The 16,587-nt window shown below is 43.2% G+C and overlaps 1 protein-coding gene across 1 annotated transcript in view; it reads right to left on the bottom strand.

The window, feature by feature from the left end:
• Positions 1-16,587, bottom strand: part of PARP12 (poly(ADP-ribose) polymerase family member 12) — a 42,479-nt gene that overhangs the window by 14,985 nt on the left and 10,907 nt on the right. Inside the window, exons 5-8 of the mRNA XM_032305850.1 lie at positions 11,676-11,797; positions 11,385-11,419; positions 4,850-5,045; positions 842-983 (exon numbers count right to left, since the gene is read on the bottom strand). Of these exons, the coding sequence (XP_032161741.1) occupies positions 842-983; positions 4,850-5,045; positions 11,385-11,419; positions 11,676-11,797 (495 nt within the window). The remainder of the gene's footprint in view (positions 1-841; positions 984-4,849; positions 5,046-11,384; positions 11,420-11,675; positions 11,798-16,587) is intronic.

Here is a 16,587-nt window from a genome sequence, read left to right as displayed (position 1 = left end):
ATTGTATTTAAAGGAAGGCCCAGTGAATTCCCTCAAAAGGTGCTGAACATTCAGAAGGACTCAGAATTTAAAAGGTAAGGCAACACTGAGTTAAACAGAGCTGGGCTGATAAAACCATGAGGAAATGTCTTAAGAGAAGCCACAGAAAAAACTAAAATGAAAAAAAAAAAATCCTCCAAAATCAGTCACTACATGAACTGGCCAAAGGGTATTTGGCCTGTTTCTGTCTGTCTGCAAAGGCAGCCAGAACAAGTCACTTAAAGTTCAGTGTCAGGACACTATGGGCGCAGGACAATCCCGCTTCCAGTATCTTTTTTTTTTTTTTTTTTTTTTTTTTTCGCTTCCAGTATCTTTTAAGAAAAGTGCACGTCTAGCATGTGCTCAGTCTGCAGCCCACCTGAGCCACAGGTGCTGAGAGGACAATGGGGAGCGGCCAGGCCAGGGAGGACAGGGCACAGTGCAGAGCAGAATGGCTGACACCAGGGACCAAGGTTAACCCTGGGACCCCAGAGCCTCATCCATGGCCTACAGGACCACCAGCACTGCACAAAAGCGGCCCCGGCCTGTTCCTCCACACTTCGGGCTCCCGTCCTTCCTCGGGTTCCTCTCCCTTCACCTCCCTCTCCCCGGCAGCTGTTCCTCCATCCACCCCGGGCTGCCACCATCTGTCACAGGTCTGACTCCCCTTCCACGTGGACAGCACTTCAGGAGCAGGGACCCCCTCTCCTTTTCTTTCCTGGCCCTCAGTGTGTACACGGAACTTCTCCAGGGTAAAGGAGGGAAAGGCCGGGCCAACAGATGGCCAAACCCTGCTGGGTGAGGGCAACAGGTCAGGACATACCTTTGAAGTCTAACTCGTATTTGTGCTTTCCGGCCTGGAACTTCAGGACGGCTGCCTGGGCGTCAGAGCCCGGGGCACAGTACGCCAGGTAGGCCTTCTCCAAATCGCTGCTGCTGACAGTGGTCACGGGGTGCTCCAAGCCCTACAGGGAAAGCCGGACAGATACTCCATGAAGGCAAAAAAGCTACGATGATGAAGCAAGCTGCTGGGCGCGATCCACACCACACTGCAGACATGCCTGCGGTGGGTATCTGTGTCATGGGGGAGGCAGGGAAGTGGAAGCCAGGGAGCAGGGGTGTGGCAGGAGAGGGAGACACAGCACAGAAGCCAACACGAATGCCTCCTAAAAGCTGCCCGGGAAAATAGTAAATGCAGGTCCTGCTAAGCAGGTAAGTGGACGGCTGCGACAGAAGACAGCAGCATTCAAATTACTCCTAATGGATGACACAAGCATTTGAATGAGGGTGAATGTCAACACTGAATTCTTCGGTCCACTTGGAGGGATGGGCTGAGCATGGCTGCCTCTTCTCTGCCCGTTCTTGCACCCAGCACCCTTCAGAGCTTAGTCCCTCTCTGTGTTCTTTTCTGAGCCCACGGAAGCTCTCTGTCAAAATGCATTACCCATTTTGATCCCACACCTTCTCTCCAATTACCTATAGGACATCTAAGATTTGGGGATGGACTGAGTTTGAATTTTGGCCCCTCTGAACTTCTGTGATCTCAACAGGACAAGAACAGGAACAAACTTAAGTCATGCCCCTAACACGAGACAAGAGTGCCGTCCCATCCTCAACAGGCTGGAAGAATCATTAAAATAAGGCCTGGAGCCAGCACAGTGCCTGGAACACACAGCATAGTGCCTGGAACCAAATGCAAAGGTGCCACAGAAATATTGGGCCAGTTTCTAGATATGCCCATCTGAAGTTTGAAGAGGAATCTGGTCTGGAGACAGAGGTGCAGAGATCACTTAAGTTGGCCACTAATGTCAGAAGAACATCAGGCATGGGCTGAACCCTGGGGACCCTCCCCCCAAAATTCATGAAGGGGAGCAGAAAGAAACAGCCCATGAAGGAGACAGAGGAAGAGCAAGGCAGCCAGGAGACTGAGGAGGGAGTGGGCCAAGGCTGGAAATGCCACCAGATTTGGCACCTGGGCCCTTGACCATTTGCAGTGTCAACAGCACTGTGAGGGCTGTGCCTGGCAGGGTCCCACCTCCTTCGGGCACTCCACGGATAGTGACTAGATGAGGGGCACCTGGGTGGCTCAGTTGGTTAAGCAACTGCCTTTGGCTCAGGTCATGATCCTGGAGTTGAATCCCGCTTTAGGCTTTCTGCTCAGCAGGGAGTCTGCTTCTCCCTCTGACCCTCCCCTTTTTGTGCTCGCTCTCTCTCTCTCTCTCTCTCTCTCTCATTCTCTCTCAAATAAATAAATAAAATCTATTTTTTAAAAAAAGTGACTAGATGAACAAGTAACAGGAACAGAAGTCAGATCCTGGCAAGTAGGGGAACAAACGAGGGTCTTGCCTTTCAAGTAGAGATGGATGCGTTGTTCAGGTACAAAAGGGTGAGGGCAACAGTAGAGGTTTTATAGCAAGGTAAAGAGGATCACAGGCAAGGGGGAAAAAATGCAAAATGTCAATCGACATGAGAAGCCTGCTGAGAATGATCCAAGGAGGATACAGGTCAGGTTAAGGCATCCTGGAGCCCAACACCTCAGGGACGTCAAGGTCAACATAGGAAAATTCAGTGGGCTAAGAACAGTAAGACCTTTAAACCCAAGATTACGTTATGAACTGAATTGTGACAGGCTGGTTGCCAAAAAAGATAAGCTGAAGTCTTAAACCTAGTACCTCGAAACTTGACCTTATTTGGAAACAGGGTTACTACCCTGTAATTAATTAAGATGAGATCATGCTAGAATAGGATGGGCTCCTAAACCACACAACCTCTGCCCTTAAAAGAGAACGGTCACGTGCAGACTCAGGGAGAAGACCACAGGACAACGAGGCAGAGCCTGGACTGAGGCACCCACAAGCCAGGGAAGCCACCAAAAGCTAGGAAGAGCAGGTATGATTCCTAACAAGTTTCAAAGGAACATGACCCTGCTGACACCTTGGTTTTGATTTCCAGCATCCAGCTGTGAGACAATATATCACTGTTGTTCTAAGCCACCCAGTCTGTGGTAGCCTCAGGAAATTAATATAGGGTGGAGGCAATGTGGACCTGAAATTGGGCTGTACATCCTGAAATCAGGCAGAAGAGAACCTAGTTTCCCTGAATCAAAAGGAAATGGTCCTAAACTGTCAATTAGCAGAAAAATAAGAAAGAAATCCACATATGCAGGAACTCCAGGAGTGTGTGGGGAAAAGAAGAGCTAGAATGGACAGGCCATCTTAGGAGAGGATCCAGCTGATGGTACCAAATGAGACCACACAACCAAAAGCCACTGAGCTCACACACGTGCATCTGTACCCCAGCACTGTGCAATATATCAATGAACCCAAATACAGGTCATTGACAGAGATTCTCATGTCCTGAATGAGGTCATACACTCCGCCTAAACTGCAAGAAAGTAGCCGCATAGAAAAGAATAAGGGAAAAGCGTAAGTAGGGGGTGTTTGGAGGAGAAAGGCCCCTACTCCCTAAAGTCATGACAATCCAGTTTGCAAAGTCACCTAAGGAAAAATACTTTTGCATAGAGTGTCACCAGGGTCTAATGTCATCCCACTCAGCTCCCCAAGAAAGGGGACAAATCACAAAACAAAAGGGGAGAGGTTGTTGCATTAGCTAAGTTTCTCACCTGCTACACGGTCCCCCCTGATGCTACCAGGTAAGCTCCATTCAGGGAGCATGACCAGCCCCTCATTCTCTCCTGCTCCTCCACGCCAGGCACGGCCTCCCCGCTCCTGCTCCTGACCAAACCAAGAGCAATGGCAGGGAGCCTCCTTGAGCAAATCTACATGGCAAGGAAGGTGGAAAAAACCCCAGGATGCTCAAGAGGGGCAGGTAGGTGGGAAAGAGGGCAGACAGAAGAGCCACCAAGGAAAGGCTGGCACTTGAGGACGCAGAGGGGAAGCAGATGAAGGCTGAAGTGAGGCCCCTGATGATTGTGACCATGTCCAATAGGCCAGAGGACAGCAATTACTCTGTCCTTCAGCCAGGCAATGTCTTTGCCCTGAGGACCTGCTAGGTATAGGCACTATTCTCCACACAGGGGCACACTGGAGGCACAGTAGAGACCAACCTCCCTGTGCTCATATAGCTCTCATTACAGTGTTCCCAGAGAAGAAGACATTCCAGGTGCAGGTAAGAACAAGAAACTCAAGCTTTAATATAGCCTTCTATAACCTGGAAGAATATAAGTGTCTATCAGATCATAATCCCAAAATTCATTTTGGAAAGCTATCCATATAGATCCACATAGATGTGGTGACCTTCCTATCCTTGTACCTCTACAAGTGACCAGGGGACTCAATCTGACTCAGCCATGAACATCTTCAAATAATTGGCAGCAGCAGTTATTAGATCCAGATTCCAAATCAATACCTGAAATGAATCCACTTTCTTACACTTGCCCACATTCTGTGAAGTTGCTGCTACAGAGAAGGCAGAAGGCCACCTCTGAAAAGCCTTCAAGTATACTGTGCAGCTACCCACACTCTCCTACACACACAGGCACTTGCTCTGGAGTTACCTGTTCGACAGTTAGAGAGGCATCTCTCTACCCCATTTAACAAAACCAATGAAGAAATGTCAACTCATTATAATCTATAGTCATTCAGTTCTCATGAAGCCAACAGATACCTAAACATTCAAGACAGAACCTCCTACAAAGGAACAACTAACTAGTTTTGCCCTAATTCCCCCAAAGCAAGAGTCATAGGGGGATATGGGCATCTTTGCCTCTGTCAAGGACTCTCCAGGACAACCCTCATGTTCGTGTCTGGGAACGGCTCCTCCATCACGGACGCTTGGGGGAAAATACTTGCCCTCTTTCTGTGACACTTACTTGTTGTCCATATTCCTGCCAAGAACCAAACTCATCAGTCCAGTACCAAACCCAGTCAGTGGTGAGGATGAAGTGTGGAGGTTTAGTAACCGAGGAGGCCGTGGAGAGGCGGCGGGCGGGGGCCGCGCCAAACATCATGGACTCAAAGTCTAGACAATCAAAGTGAAAGTTGCTGGCTGACTCAGCACACAGGATCCTGCAAAAGAACATGAGAGGTAAATGGAATTCTCCACCAGCCAAATGAACACTCGGGTTCTACCTGTGGTCTTCTTGATGCTCAGCTGACAGATGTGAACTTAAATATAACAGTGTCACACTGTAGGGGGAGGGAGTTCCAAGTGGGAAGAGGGGAGGACAGTCGGTTCTTATACAAAAAAATATTAATGAAATTAATATTCTCTGAAAATAAAATTAGTGTCTGCAAGAATGATCAAGAAAAAAGGAGAATATTAGAATTACAGAGGGTAAAAAATGAAAGATGCCATAGATACTAAAAGGGATATTATAAGCAACTTTATGACAATTAGTCTGACAACAAATAAAATGAACAAACTCCTGAAAAATATAATAAATTTACCAAAATTGACTCAACAAAAATAGAAAACCTGACTGATCCTCTAACAATTATAAGAAACTGGGCAGTAGAAACTGACCCTTCAAATAAATAAAATCTTTAAAAAAATCTTCCCATAAATTAAACATTACACCTCAATATTCTTTAGACACATGGTCAATTATTCAGGAAAAAGCAATTCTAACGGTACATGAGTGTTTTCAGAGAACAGAAAAAGAAACCATCCCAATCTCATCTTTATGAGGTTAGATATTTCCTAAGATAAAAACCAGATCAAGATAATATCAAAAAATTATAGACCAATCTCACTCAAACATGGATGCAAAAATCTTAAATTAAGTACTGGCCATCCAAATTCAGCAGTGTGTGTGTGTGTGTGTGTGTGTATGTCAGAGAGAGAGCAAGAGAGAACTGCACAACTATGACTTAAGCCTAGAAATATAGTGGACTTATCAGAAAATTAATGTTGTTAACTGCATTAACAAATACAGGAGAACAAAGCATGGACTCTTGATAAAGAAAAAGCACTCAATAAAATTCCATTTTTTTTTAAATGATTGTTTTCTTTTTTTTTTTTTTAATTTTTTTATTTTTATAAACATATATTTTTATCCCCAGGGGTTACAGGTCTATGAATCGCCAGGTTTACACACTTCACAGCACTCACCAAAGCACATACCCTCCCCACTATGTCAATAACCCCACCCCCCTTCTCCCAACCCCCCTCCCCCCAGCAACTCTCAGTTTGTTTTGTGAGATTAAGAGTCACTTATGGTTTGTCTCCCTCCCAATCCCATCTTGTTTCATTGGCCACTTAGGCCCCCATGTTGCATCACCACTTCCTCATATCAGGGAGATCATATGATAGTTGTCTTTCTCCGCTTGACTTATTTCGCTAAGCATGATACGCTCTAGTCATCCATGTTGTCGCAAATGGCAAGATTTCATTTCTTTTGATGGCTGCATAGTATTCCATTGTGTATATATACCACATCTTCTTTATCCATTCATCTGTTGATGGACATCTAAGTTCTTTCCATAGTTTGGCTATTGTGGACAATGCTGCTATAAACATTCGGGTGCACGTGCCCCTTCGGATCACTATGTTTGTATCTTTAGGGTAAATACCCAGTAGTGCAATTGCTAGGTTATAGGGCAGTTCTATTTTCAACATTTTGAGGAACCTCCATGCTGCTTTCCAGAGTGGCTGCACCAGCTTGCATTCCCACCAACAGTGTAGGAGGGTTCCCCTTTCTCCGCATCCTTGCCAGCATCTGACTTGTTTTTAGCCATTCTGACTGGTGTGAGGTTATATCTCATTGTGGTTTTGATTTGCATTTCCCTGATGCCGAGTGATATGGAGCACTTTTTCATGTGTCTGTTGGCCATCTGGATGTCTTCTTTGCAGAAATGTCTGTCATGTCCTCTGCCCATTTCTTGATTGGATTATTTGTTCTTTGGGTGTTGAGTTTGCTAAGTTCTTTATAGATTTTGGACACTAGTCCTTTATCTGATATGTCATTTGCAAATATCTTCTTCCATTCTGTCAGTTGTCTTTTGGTTTTGTTAACTGTTTCCTTTGCTGTGCAAAAGCTTTTGATCTTGATGAAAATCCCAATAGTTCATTTTTTGCCCTTGCTTCCCTTCGCCTTTGGCGATGTTCCTAGGAAGATGTTGCTGCGGCTGAGGTCAAAGAGGTTGCTGCCTGTGTTCTCCTCAAGGATTTTGATGGATTCCTTTCTCACACTGAGGTCCTTCATCCATTTTGAGTCTATTTTCGTGTGTGGTAGAAGGAAATGGTCCAATTTCATTTTTCTGCATGTCGCTGTCCAATTTTCCCAACACCATTTGTTGAAGAGGCTGTCTTTTTTTCCATTGGACATTCTTCCTGCTTTGTCGAAGATTAGTTGACCATAGAGTTGAGGGTCTATTTCTGGCTCTCTCTATTCTGTTCCATTGATCTATTTGTCTGTTTTTGTGCCAGTACCATGCTTGTCTTGATGATGACAGCTTGTAATAGAGCTTGAAGTCCGGAATTGTGATGCCACCAACTCTGGGCTTTCTTTTCTCAATATCCCTTTGGCTATTCGAGGTCTTTTCTTGGTTCCATATAAATTTTAGAATTATTTGTTCCATTTCTTTGAAAAAGATGGATGGTACTTTGATAGGAATTGCATTAAATGTGTAGATTGCTTTAGGTAGCATAGACATTTCAAAAATTCCATTTTTATACACAATTTTTTTTAAAAAACCCCTAGAGGTGTCTGGGTGGCTCAGTTAATTAAGTGTATGCTTCGGCTCAGGTCATGATCTCAGGGTCCTGGGATCAAGACCTGAGCCGGGGAGTCTGCCCCTCCCTTTCCCTGTACACACACACGCTCTCTCTCTCTCTCTCAAATAGATAAAATCTTTTTTAAAAGATTTTATTTATTTACTTGAGAGAGTGAGAGAATGGGCATGAGAGGGGAGACGGTCAGAGGGAGAAGCAGACTGCCTGCTGAGCAGGGAGCCCGATGTGGGACTCAATCCCAGGACTCCAGGATCATGATCTGAGCTGAAAGCAGTCACTTAACCAACTGAGTCACCCAGGCACCCCTCAAATAAATAAAAATCTTGAAAAAAAACCAAAAAACCCTCTTAGCATTCTAGGAATAAAACTGGGATTTGTTAGCAAGTCAAAGATTCCAAATATTCACTCATGCTTAAGGTGAAACATTTAATAATTACTCCTCTTAAAATCAAGGGAAAGAAGAAGAAAAAACAATATTCCAGCTAATCACCACTTACATTCAGCATGCCACTGGAGGTCCTCGCCACTACAATCAGGCAATAGGCAATAAAAAGAAGTAACATGCGTAAGTATAAAAAAGGAGGAAATTAAAATGCTATTCACAAGGGTTCCTGGGTGGCTCAGTCAGTTAAGCTTCTGCCTTTGGCTCAAGTCATGATCCCAGGGTGTAGGATGGAACCCCACACTGGACTTCTTGCTCATTAGGGAGTCAGCTTCTCCCTCCCCCTCGTAAAATCTTTTTAAAAAATGCTATTCACAGATACTAACTTCTAGATAGAATACACAGGCAACTTTGAATTACAGATAACTCAAATTATCAGTAGAGTCTTCTGAGTTCAGATATTTTAGTAAAGTTGCAAGATGTAATAGCTGACAAAAAAGTCAACTGCATTTCTGTGCATCAGCAGAGAGAAACAATTTTTTTTAAACTGGGGATGCAATGTACAATGTACAAAAGTTAACAATGTTTTATGGTGTATATGTATTTTTAAAGATTTATTTATTTATTTGACAGACAGAAATCACAAGTAGGCAGAGAGGCAGGCAGAGGTGAGGGTGGGGAAGCAGGCTCCCTGCCGAGCAGGGCTCCATCCCAGGATCCTGGAATCATGACCTGAGCTGAAGGCAGAGGGTTTAACCCACTGAGCCACCCAGGCGCCCCGTTTTATGGTACATTTAAAAGTGCTAAAAGAATAAATTCTACAAGTTCTCATTATATCATAAGGGAAAAAATTGTTTTTTGTAACTGTATGAAGTGAGGGAGGTTAACTGAACTTATTGTGGGGGTCGTCATACAATGTATACATCTGTCAAGTCCTTGTGCTGCCCACCTTACACTTCTACACTGTTGTATGTCAATTCTATCTCAATACAACTGGGAAAAAAAAAAGTAATTCTCTAACAAAAGATACCCAAGACCTTAATGGAGAAATTACAGAACTACTGAAAGACATTTTAAAATATTTAAATAAATCAGCTGCTATCATGTATATGAACAGAAAAATCTCAGCACCATTAGGATGTCAGTTCTCCTAGGACTGACAACAGTCAATGTAATTTCAATTTCAAAAATTGCAACAGAGATGAACCAGTAAGATTTAGAAATTTCTAAGGAGGAGCAAAAGACCAAGAGCCCAGGGAGCTCAAAGACAGACAAGATGGGAGACTGGCTTATCAGATGCCAACACACACTCTAAAGCTCCACTAGGTAAGACAGTGTGACACACAGACAGACAGACCAATGGAAGAGAAGAGACCAGAAACAGACCTGGGTGTATTTGCTAATTCCGCACCTGTCACAGGTGGCCCTGGAAATACATGGAGAAGAGATGGCCTACTTAAACAAGTGATATTTGGCACATGGGTCTGAAAATAAGCTATAAAAGGTGTTAAGAGTTTGCCAAATTTGGCTCAATTTTGACAGGTTTAAAATAACTGCTGGCAATGGATGTTGGGGATGGCCGCACAACGATGTGAATGTAAAGCCACCACAGTGTACCCTTAAAGATAGTTAGGATGGCAAATTTTGTTATGTGTATATTATCACAATTTTAATTTTTTTTTACAACTTTTAATTTTTTTAAATAAGTATTTTTTTTAAAAAAGCAATTTTGGCAAAACTGGTTAATTCATCTGTGTAAGAATGAAAGTGGACCCATACTTCACCACCTGCAGCAAAAGAGTAAACACAGTCCTTTAAAACATCGAAAACTTTTGGGGCACTTGGGTGGCTCAGTGGGTTAAAGCCTCTGCCTTTGGCTCAGGTCATGATCCCAGGGTCCTGCTCAGCAGGGAGCCTGCTTCCTCCTCTCTCTCTGCCTGCCTCTCTGCCTACTTGTGATCCCTGTCTATCAAATAAATAAATAAATAAATCTTAAAAAAAAAATTGAGACTTTTTAAAGAAAATTTAGAAACATTTCCTCATGGTCTTGGGATAAGGATTTCTTATGACTCAAAAAGTACAAAACCATAAAGATAAAGATGGTTAAATACTTCTCTATATTAAAAAATATCATAAGTTGACAGGAAGAGTTTATTTTCAAAGCATATTTAATATCCAGAAATTTAAAGAGTTCCTAAACTAAATAAAAAACTAAACACACAAACTTCCCTTCAACAAAACAAGCAAACTACAAGGAATGGCCCCCAAACAGGCAGAGACACCTTCTCTCATTAGGACCTGGAGAGAGGCAAGCCGAGATACCACTTTACATCCCCAGGCTGGGCAAAGTTCAGATGGCAAACAATACCAGACATTAGGGAGATGGTTACCACAGACCATGGATGGGGGTGGAAAGCAGCAGAATCACTTCGGAAAACAGTTTAGCATCACCTGGCAGAGCTGAAGACAGACCCAGCCTACCCACCCCCACCTGCCCCCCGCAGTTTCATCTGCCCCCCAACTCGCATGCATGTGCACCGGGAGACAGCAGGCTGTGGCTGAGTCTTGAGAACAGAGCGCTGAGAGAAAGGCACCAGACATGGCGGTAGAGAGGGTAAGTCTCCATTTAGATGGGGCTCAAGACCAGGCGAGACTAATCTGTGGTGACAGATGTCGGAACAATGGTGGCCCACAGGTGGGCACTGACGCAAAGGGGACAGGAGAAGACTTTCTGGGGTGATGCAAATGATCTCTGTTTGGATTAGAGTCTCTGCTACATGAACGCGTGCATTTGTCAAGACTCAGCGAACTATGCAATTACTATCTGTGTACTTCCCTATGTGTAAATTCTGCCTCAGAAAAAGAGAGAGGGGGGCACATGTGAGCCAATTCATCTTCCAAAGGGGAACAATTTGTTTCACATACTTTACCAGCAGCAATTTGTGCGTAATTGCACTCTGAGCACAAATTTATTTTTCCCATTTAAAAAGTAGGCTTAAATTCTTTTCTTGGCAACATATTTTAGCAAGTTCAAGCCACAATATGAGAAGTATTTGAAAATAAGCCTCTCTGGGACTTGCCAATTGACTCTAAATTGACTAAGTGAAAATAGTGGGACACACTTAGAAAAATTAAAAAGTTAAAAGCCAAACAATAAACAGCAGTTCAGCTACAGGACTCTACACACAATGGCTAAAATTTCACAAATGAATGCCTCTTGCTCTTCCGCAGTAATCAGTGTGGATATATGTACGTGATCAATCCCAGCAGCAAATGATTCAAAACTTACTTGGTACCAACATCTCCTTTCCCCACGGCTCCTTCCTAAAGGAGAGAAAGGTGGGAAAGCAGAGGACCAAAACACAGTATGAACATTAACTTCTAATTTCCAGCCCAAAGCCTTTACCTCCGGTCCAGGTTGTTTACTTGGTGTGGGAGGGGAAGAGGGTGTGCATGTGCATGTGCATGCACATGTGTGTGTGATACACGCACGCGGTATCAAATCTCAACTCTGCGAGTCTCAACTCCCAACCCTGCACTCAACCAGGCACACAGTGGACACAAGTGACATATTTCATACCTGTCTTTCCTGGGATGCTATATGCTCTTCAATAAGCTCCATTTTGTCCAAATCCTTCCACTTGCCTCTGTCCAAGAACTGCCATCGATATGGCAAATGGAAGTGAACTTTATTACACTTATCTAAAATAAGAATATAAGGAAGTAAGGCATCTTGGCAATATATACAAAGCATGACCTAGTCCTGTGGTTCTCAATGGGTGTGGTGCTGCCCACTGACCTGGGAAAACTTTGGAGAACTGCAGGGGAGTCATTTTTAGAGCAGTCATACCTGAGCACCTAAATACTGAAATGTTGTGTGATCTATTATACAACTTCCCTTTTACGCTTCCCCTTTTAACAGGACATTAGGTCAATTTTTAAAAACACGTGTTAGTAGGTTACATCATGTATGAATTTCATCTCGCCAGTAAAGAAGCTGATAGTGAGAACACCAATCAGACTGCAGGGGACAGTATGACAACCCATTATCGCTATGCATGTAGCATGTGGACAAGGAGCAGTCATAGCAAAAACAGAGCCAGGTTCATCTCCACTAGAAACTCATCCAAACCCTGACACATCTGACCACAGCTAAGTCAGCAGTGTGGCTCCAGCCCACTCTGATCTTCTGGCTGCTAACATACTCACCCCCTCAAAACACCCCCACATCTCTGAAGATGTTTATACACACCACCCTGCCCCTGCCCAAATAAACAGAATGGCCCAGCTCTACAGTTCCCAGCCAGTCACTTCCCCCACATCTTCCGTGTGCTCTCTGGGACCTCTGTCACTCCAGCACATCCTGCCTGCCTCGTCTGGAATGTACCCAACACTTTCTCTCTCTACCTTCCAATATTCTATATGAGGTTCTGTTATATCCTCACAGAGGAAAGGCAGACTTAAAAGAAAAGCTGCAGGACGCTCTTTGCACTCTGACACGGACCTACCTCCAACATACACGCTACTGGGTAGAAAGATACATGACAAGGTACACATACCTCTATTCGGGTGAAACACAGAAAAGAAAAATTAGAGATACTCCGATTGAATACATACATACATGCATATTTTTCCTTGCTGAGGTGAAGTGGGTCACCAGGGACAAAGCTATGAGGAAAGATTCCTGTTGTTTCCTATGTCTTCAGAATTCTGAACCATAAGAATATATTCCAAAAAACTAAATGTCTAGTTAAGTGAAAAAAGATACAAAACAGTGTGCATAGAGCACCTATGTGAGAAGGAAACTGACCAGACATATATGCTTATACAAGAATAAAATCTTTGGGAAGGACAGCCAAGAACTGGTAACAATAATTGTTTCTGGAGGGGATCTGGGTGCCAGAAAAAAAAGGTATGAGAGAAACATTTCCTACTGGCTGTCCTTCATGCATCTTTATCTTTCAAAACAATGACAATGAAACATGGCTAATTTGACACTGGAAAAAAAATAAAATTTTCTAAAAGTCTATGTAGGGGCACCTGGGTGGCTCAGTCAGTTAAGCGTCTGACTCTTGATTTCAGCTCAGGTCATGATCTCAGGGTCATGAGATCAAGCCCAGTAGGGCTCCATGCTCAGCAGGGCATATGCTTGAAAGATTCTCTCCCTCTGTCCCTACCCCCGACTTTTGCACATGCACTTTGCTCTCTAAAATAGATAAATAAATCTTTAAAACAAATAAATAATAATAATAATAATAATAATAATAATAATAATATTGTACACAGCCTTTCAGTCACATTTCAATGCCACTTCTTTCCCACAGACTCTACAAAAGTTACCTTGTGGGAGGAGGACCATAGAGGCAGGCGAGCAGGCTGTCTGGGATTGTCAAAAGCCAGGCCTGAGGCCAGGCAGACAGGACAGACAAGAACACCCAGCCAAGGAGACTCAAATGAGGAAATTCCCCAATTCACCAAGTCTGGGTTAAGCCACTCTGGGGACTCAGGACATCATGACTTGTCCAGAGTTACAGCATGGACAGCTCACAACAAGCTAAGAGACCTCTTGGACTCTCTACCAGAGTATGTAAGATAGAACAATAATGAAGGGCCCAATCTGAATAGATAAGGTCACAGGCATGGTCCAGAGATCATAACCAAATAAGATTTCTTGTTCCCTCCCTGAGGGTACAATGGAAATGATCAGGGTTAATGATCAGTGTTCAGTCACTGCACCTACAGACCCCAGCTCAAGTGAGTGCTGGACAGCCGGAACAAAGACACTCCCCTTAAGAAGGCCCCCTTCAGGGAAAGCACACCACCCAATCCCCTTCAGGCTGACATCTCCTTGTGAAGGACACAGGGGCCAAAGCAAGATGCTGTGGTTGAACAGCAGTCCTGGGGCCTCCAGTTCTTAATGTGAGCTCAACGTGGAGCCCACATCACTCACAAACCAGAAGGAGCCCAAGAAAAAAGGGTGCCATGCAGGCCACTACAGCCATGGTGGCAGGTGAGGGCAGGGTCTCGGGTAATGAGGTCCCTTGTCTGCCATATCTTCCCTGGTCCTCTTGACCCCTTTCTCCATTTCCTTTCCCTCCTTCTAATGTTCCCTGCTTTGTTGAGTCTAAAGTCTAGAGTCTAGGCTTTCCAGAAGGTGGGTTGCAAAAACCACATCAATTTGGGAGACAAAATAACACATCCATATCCCCTTTCTCCCTACATCACTTTAAATGACAGGCTGGACGGGGCACCTGGGTGGCTCAGCGGGTTAAAGCCTCTGCCTTCAGTTCAGGTCATGATCCCAGGGTCCTGGGATAGAGCCCTGTATCGGGCTCTCTGCTCAGCAAGGAACCTGCTTCCCTTCCTCTCTCTCTGCCTGCCTCTGCCTACTTGTGATCTCTGTCTGTCAAATAAATAAATAATCTTTTATAAATAAATAAATGACAGGCAGGAGAGAAGAACAAATCCAAAAATGCTGGAAAACAATAAGGAGTGCCATCAAAAAAACCACAGAAGCACACAGAATCAAACTGACAAGAATTAAAGAGAGAAAAACCCAGGTAAAATATGCAGAAGACAGCTGCTATGGAAATGGGTCTGGGGTGGGGGTCCTGAACAAACTCAGAGTTAGAGGTAACAAAAAAGCAAGGACACCTGGCCAGTCACAATGAGAGTAACTGGGACCCACCCACTAGAGCAGGCACTTCCTCCATACCCTGCTTATGCCTTGCAACCTTGTTCTTTGCCCCAAGGAACATGCGAGCGTGGCCAGAGTTCTGGAGAGAGAGAGAAGCCATCAAAGCCGCCACCCCACTCCGAGGATACATCCTGGCAGCCCGCACCACCAAGCAGCTCTTCCCCTCTAAGCCCGAATCAGAATCGGAATCACCAGCAGACCCCAGGATTCTCAAGAAGACAACCAAGAGTCACCCAACACGTGAGAAAAAATAACACAGACGGGAAGCTAATTCACACACAAAAATCAATACCTAAGGAATAATCATATTAGAGTAAACAGATCAAGAGTAACAGCTAAACCTAAACATAAAAGTGAAACCTACAAAACTATTAGAAAAAAAAAAAAAACCATAGAGCCATTTTGGGGGGCTTGGAACAGGCAAAGATTTTTAGGACACAAGAAACAAACTACAAAAGAAAAAGATACTAATATGGTCATTGATATTGTAACTTTTATTCCTCAAAGGCACCACAGAGAAAATGAATATGAATGACACAGATAAGGAGAATATATTTTCAATACCTCTATCTGACAACAACTTCTATAACAATACTCAAAACCCTCACAACTCAATAATGAGAGATCAACAATCCAATTAAGAAAATGGACAAAATAGTCACAAAACACCACATATTGTATAATTCCATTTACATGAAACATCCAAGCAAATCCATACAGACAGGATGTAAGTGGTTGCCAGGAGATGGAGGCAGGGAGAATGGACAGAGCACCTCTCTGGGGCTGAAGAAATGTTCTAATATTGACTTGATAATACCTGCATAATTCTGTAACTACACTAAAAAGCATTAAATGGGTGAATTGTATGGAATGTGAATTATACTTAATATCTCAGTCAAGCAGTCATATAAAAAAATTAGCAAAAAATTTAACTAGATACTTCACAGAAGATATACAAATGGCCAGGAAGTACATGAAAATAAACATTAAACATCATTATCATCAGGGAAAGGTAAATTAAAACCACAATGAGATATCATTACTCATTAATTACAATGGCTGAAGTTTAAAAGACTGACAATACCAAGTGTTAACAAGAACACAGAGCAACGAACTTTCCTACATTGCTTATGGGAAGGTATACCTACTTTGGAAGACAGTGGCAGTTTCTTATAAAAAGTTAAACACATACTTACATATTCCAGTAATTCCACATCAAGGCCTTCACTCAAGAGAAGTGAAAACAGATAACCACATGAAAACTTGTACATATTTGTAAAATATTTATAAAAGCCAAAAACTTGAAACCCCTCAAATGTTCATCAAACATATGAATGGATAAACAAATTGTAGTCAGTCCATGCAACAGAATACTCCTTAGCAATAAAAAAAACCAAACTACTGATCTCCCAGCATGGACAAATCACAATAACATGCTAAGTGAGCAAAGACAGGGACAGAAAAATACATGCTGTATGATTCCATTTATATGAAATTCTAGAAAGGGAAATTCTACAATGACAAAAAGTACATAGGGGCTGCATGAGGTCAGAAAACTAGAGGGTGAGGATTAACTGTAATGGCACAAAGGGACACTTTTAGAATTAAGAAATTCTTCTATATCTAAATTGTTATTACCAGAACTCAGTGTATACTGAAAAATTCTAAATATTTAAAATTTTACAGTGGGTAAATTATAGCTCAATAATGTTGATTTTAAAAACATTCATGTATATATGACACACATATCTGTTTGAGCTAGCATTCTGTTTCCAGGAACCGAGCTATGGAAATA

Source organism: Mustela erminea, chromosome 11 (assembly GCF_009829155.1).
Source record: "Mustela erminea isolate mMusErm1 chromosome 11, mMusErm1.Pri, whole genome shotgun sequence".
NCBI classification, from domain to species: Eukaryota; Metazoa; Chordata; class Mammalia; order Carnivora; family Mustelidae; genus Mustela; species Mustela erminea.
The sequence above is the reverse complement of the archived record's forward strand: the minus strand, read 5'-3'. Positions and strand labels throughout refer to the sequence as shown.